Source organism: Phalangium opilio, unplaced genomic scaffold (genome assembly GCF_054372755.1).
Source record: "Phalangium opilio isolate 3A_F unplaced genomic scaffold, DU_Popi_V2 ptg000505l_1, whole genome shotgun sequence".
NCBI classification, from domain to species: Eukaryota; Metazoa; Arthropoda; class Arachnida; order Opiliones; family Phalangiidae; genus Phalangium; species Phalangium opilio.
This window is the reverse complement of record NW_028324239.1, coordinates 105,561-109,260: the sequence shown is the minus strand read 5'-3', so window position 1 is coordinate 109,260 and position 3,700 is coordinate 105,561. Positions and strand designations below refer to the sequence as shown.

The 3,700-nt window shown below is 35.4% G+C and overlaps 1 protein-coding gene across 1 annotated transcript; it reads left to right on the top strand.

Moving 5' to 3' along the window:
• Positions 1-335: 335 nt before the first annotated feature.
• LOC149589740 (speckle-type POZ protein-like) lies at positions 336-1,699 on the top strand. The gene is made up of 2 exons (XM_089861775.1): positions 336-738; positions 887-1,699. Exon 2 carries the CDS (start codon positions 1,055-1,057, stop codon positions 1,505-1,507), a length of 453 nt encoding a protein of 150 aa, XP_089717901.1. The 5' UTR covers positions 336-738; positions 887-1,054; the 3' UTR covers positions 1,508-1,699.
• Positions 1,700-3,700: the final 2,001 nt, after the last annotated feature.

The following is a 3,700-nucleotide window of genomic DNA, read 5'->3' as shown; positions in this document are numbered from 1 at the left end:
AAGTGTGAAAAATAAAAAATTTAAAAATATAAAAGCAAATTCTTGGAGAGCGGTAGCTCAATTAGATAAGACTTGATACTACCTCTAATGTATATATTCAAAGATATTATATATACTCAATGTCTTATTTACTTCCGTTGTTACTTGTTACTAGTTTAGTAAAGAAGAAATTTAATGGAGTATTATTTAAAAGGAAGGCAGTGTTTCAATTCCATAATCTATATTCTTAAAAAAAAAACCCGCGATTAGATAACGTCTTGACTCTAACCTAAACTATCTAACCAGTCGACACTGGATCAGATTGTCACTCACACTCAACTTGAACGGTTGTTAAAACAATACGCGTTATTTGATTATCGAAAGAAGCTAAATAATTCATATTCTTTGGAAAAGATAAAGCTACGATTAGATAAGGTCTAGTCTAATCTGTCCACGCTAGGTCACATTGTCATTCGCGCTCCAGTTGAACGGTTGATAAAACCAGTACGTGTTGTATAATTATTGATAGGCTTAGGGTACGAAAATAATTATTTGACGCTAAATTATGGCCACCGAAGCGACATCAACCCAAAGAATTTTCAATATAAGAAAGCAAAGGTTTCGGCAAAAAATATTAAGGGATACTCAATGGACAATAGATATTGAAGCGCATGATCAAGATGGAGACGAAGTACACCCGTGGAAAATGGAGAGTTACTATAGTTCTATTGATAGAAAGTGGTTCGTGTATTTGAGCAGGTATGTAAAGGATAGAGATGTGAAGTACAAAAGATGCTATTGCAAGGTACAACTCTGCAGTAATGATGAAAAATTCACGATCCACAAGGAATGCATGAATGACCCAACGTTCAATGAATTCAACTTACAATACTTTCACTACTTATAGGGTTGCGATAGTTCATCACAACCTTACAAAGCAATCGAAATCATTTTCACCATTGCTTCGTGCGACGAGAAAACGTTTATCGAAAGACATAAGACTTTGTTGGATGAAGGAATCTTAACAGACACGATCATCAAAACCAAGGATCAGGAATTTCCATGTCACAAGTTCATGTTGGCGTCGCATTCCGAATATTTCAAGAAAATGTTTCAAACCGATATGAAGGAAAGTCAAACGAACTCCGTCGACTGGACTGGGATTTTTGACGCCCCAGTGGTCAAGGATTTGTTGCATTTCCTCTACACTGGTGAAAACCCAACCAACATTCGGGAAAACCATTTCGAACTGTTAAAAGCCGCCCACCTCTGTCTTTTACCCGATTTGAAGGTCATGTGTGTGAACAGCATAATACCAAATATTTCCATGGAGAATGTAGATTGTGTACTTCAGTCAGCGCTAACGTACGAATCAAAGCATTTGAGGAGATGGTTATTGAGGTTTATCGCTCACCATTGGGATGATGTATTAGCTACAAATTTCTTGGATAATTTAGAACGAAACGATTACGAAGAATTATTCAAAAGTTTTTTCGAAATGTTCAGGAAAAACATTCTTGTTGATTGAGATAAGTTTTAAAAGCTTCGAATTAAACATTTGGTAGCATTTCTAGCCATATTTTATCATAATGTTCTATTTTTGGATCAAAACTGTTTTTTTAAATTTTTTAAGAGATGCTTTCTAATTTCCAAAGGATACAGAACGAAAAGCATGACGTGAAATTTGATATTAAAAATAAAGAATATTTGCTGAAATTTAAATTTTTGTTTATATTATATATCCAATATAATAACAAACGTAAGTATAACGTAAGTATGCTTTTTAACACACTATTTCTAAATTAATTTTCGAAACAATTGTGTAGGTAATATAGAGTTTAAGAAATTGATTAGATAGTGGAGTGGTTCCGAGTACTTCTGAAAAGTTTACGAATTCCGCACACTAATAAAATTAACTTTTCCAGACAACCAGCTAGCTTGAAAGGGTAATTGCAATACTTTTGCAAACCCATAAAGTGCAAAAAAAATAAAAGATAAAATGCTATCGCATAAAAGCAAATATTCGAAGATATTATACTCAATGTCTTATTTACTTCCGTTGTTATTTGTTACTAGTTTAATAAAGAAGAAATTTAATGGAGTATTAACAGAAGTTCATGACTTCTTATCCTGGGAAGTATTGGACACTAAGGCATTATATAGTATCCATCCCTGCAAGTCAAAATTGCCTATGGCAATCGTAAAAGGGGGTCGAAAGTTTCCTCCCCACTAGGAAAACTATCTAATCTACTGAAAAAAATCCCACGCCGAGAGCCTGTGGCACTCAAACTGTGGGGCGTGTTCAAAACTTCTTCAGCGCCAGTCGTTGAAAAGCCGTCTGGCTAGAACTCTACGAAAATCCATTACAATCTGTGGGCCTAGGACCCACACTAGTTTGACCGGAATTTCTAGCAAACTCTATTAACAGCTGTTCTTGTCACCGTTTCTGATTCGTTACCTCAAACCATAGGACACGCCTTAAAGTTTCGTTACTAGTCCGCTGCTGGCGCGCAAATCAGCCTGCCAGCTCAAAATGAGGGAAACGCCGTAGGTGGCGCGGTGATCGGACCTAATAAGAAGTTGGCTAACAGAGATGGTTCCGGATATGGTTAGAGTCCAATATTTCTCAGGATAAGAAGTCAAAAACTTCTGGTATTAATTAAAAGGAAGACAGTGTTTCTATTCAATAATCTATAATAAAAAAAGACGCGATTAGATAAAGTCTAGACTCCAGTATAACCAGTCGACATTGGATCAGATTGTCACTCAGGCTCAGCTTGAACGGTTGTTAGAAAAAACACGCGTTATTTGATTATCTAAAGAGGCTAAAAATTATTGTTTGAAGTTGCTCTTAATGTCAAATAATGTCCACCGAAGCCAAAAGAATTTTTAAAATTAGAAAACAAACGTTTCGGCAAAAAATAGAACGGGATGGTGAATGGATGCTAAATATTGAAGCGTATGATCAACATGGCGATGAGTTACATAAGTGGAAAGTAAAATATTCATATACCAATACGAATTACGAATGGTTCATGAATCTTAGTGGTTCTGCAATGAATTCAGATCTGATGTACGCAGAATGTTATTTCAAAGTGGAAGTTTACAGTAATGAAAAAGACAAGTTTTCAAGCCGATACGGACACATGAAAGGCTCACTTTTCAATGAATTCAACTTTCCCTACATGTACTACATCGGTAATGAATATAGAAATACTGTCAAAAAAGAAATAGATATCTGTATCACCATAGCTTCGAGCGAAGAGGATAACCCTTTCAAGAAGCCAAAGACTTTGTTGGACCACAGGCGTGCGCAGGGTTTTCAGTAAGGTCGGGCCGCCTAGTTAATTTTGCGCCCCTACCCCCTAACAAAAATGTTCTTAAGAATTCCAAAGGCCATTCTTTGGAACCCTATGGAGCCCTTGGGATCATTTCCTAAAGGAACAATTCCCAAAGACTTTCTTTGGAATTTCCTAAAGAAGTCTTGAGACAAATGTCCAAAGAATGTCTTGAGATTATTTTCCAAGGAAATTCTTTAGGAATTCTAGAGATAAATTTCCAAAGAAGGTATAAGTTTTATTTTCCAAAGAAACTCATTAGGAATTCTAAAGATTAATTTCCAAAGAAGGTATAACGAATATTTTCCAAAGAAATTCTTTAGGAATTCTTGAGGTAAATTTCCAAAGAATGTATAAGGTTTATTTTCCAAAGAAACTCTTTA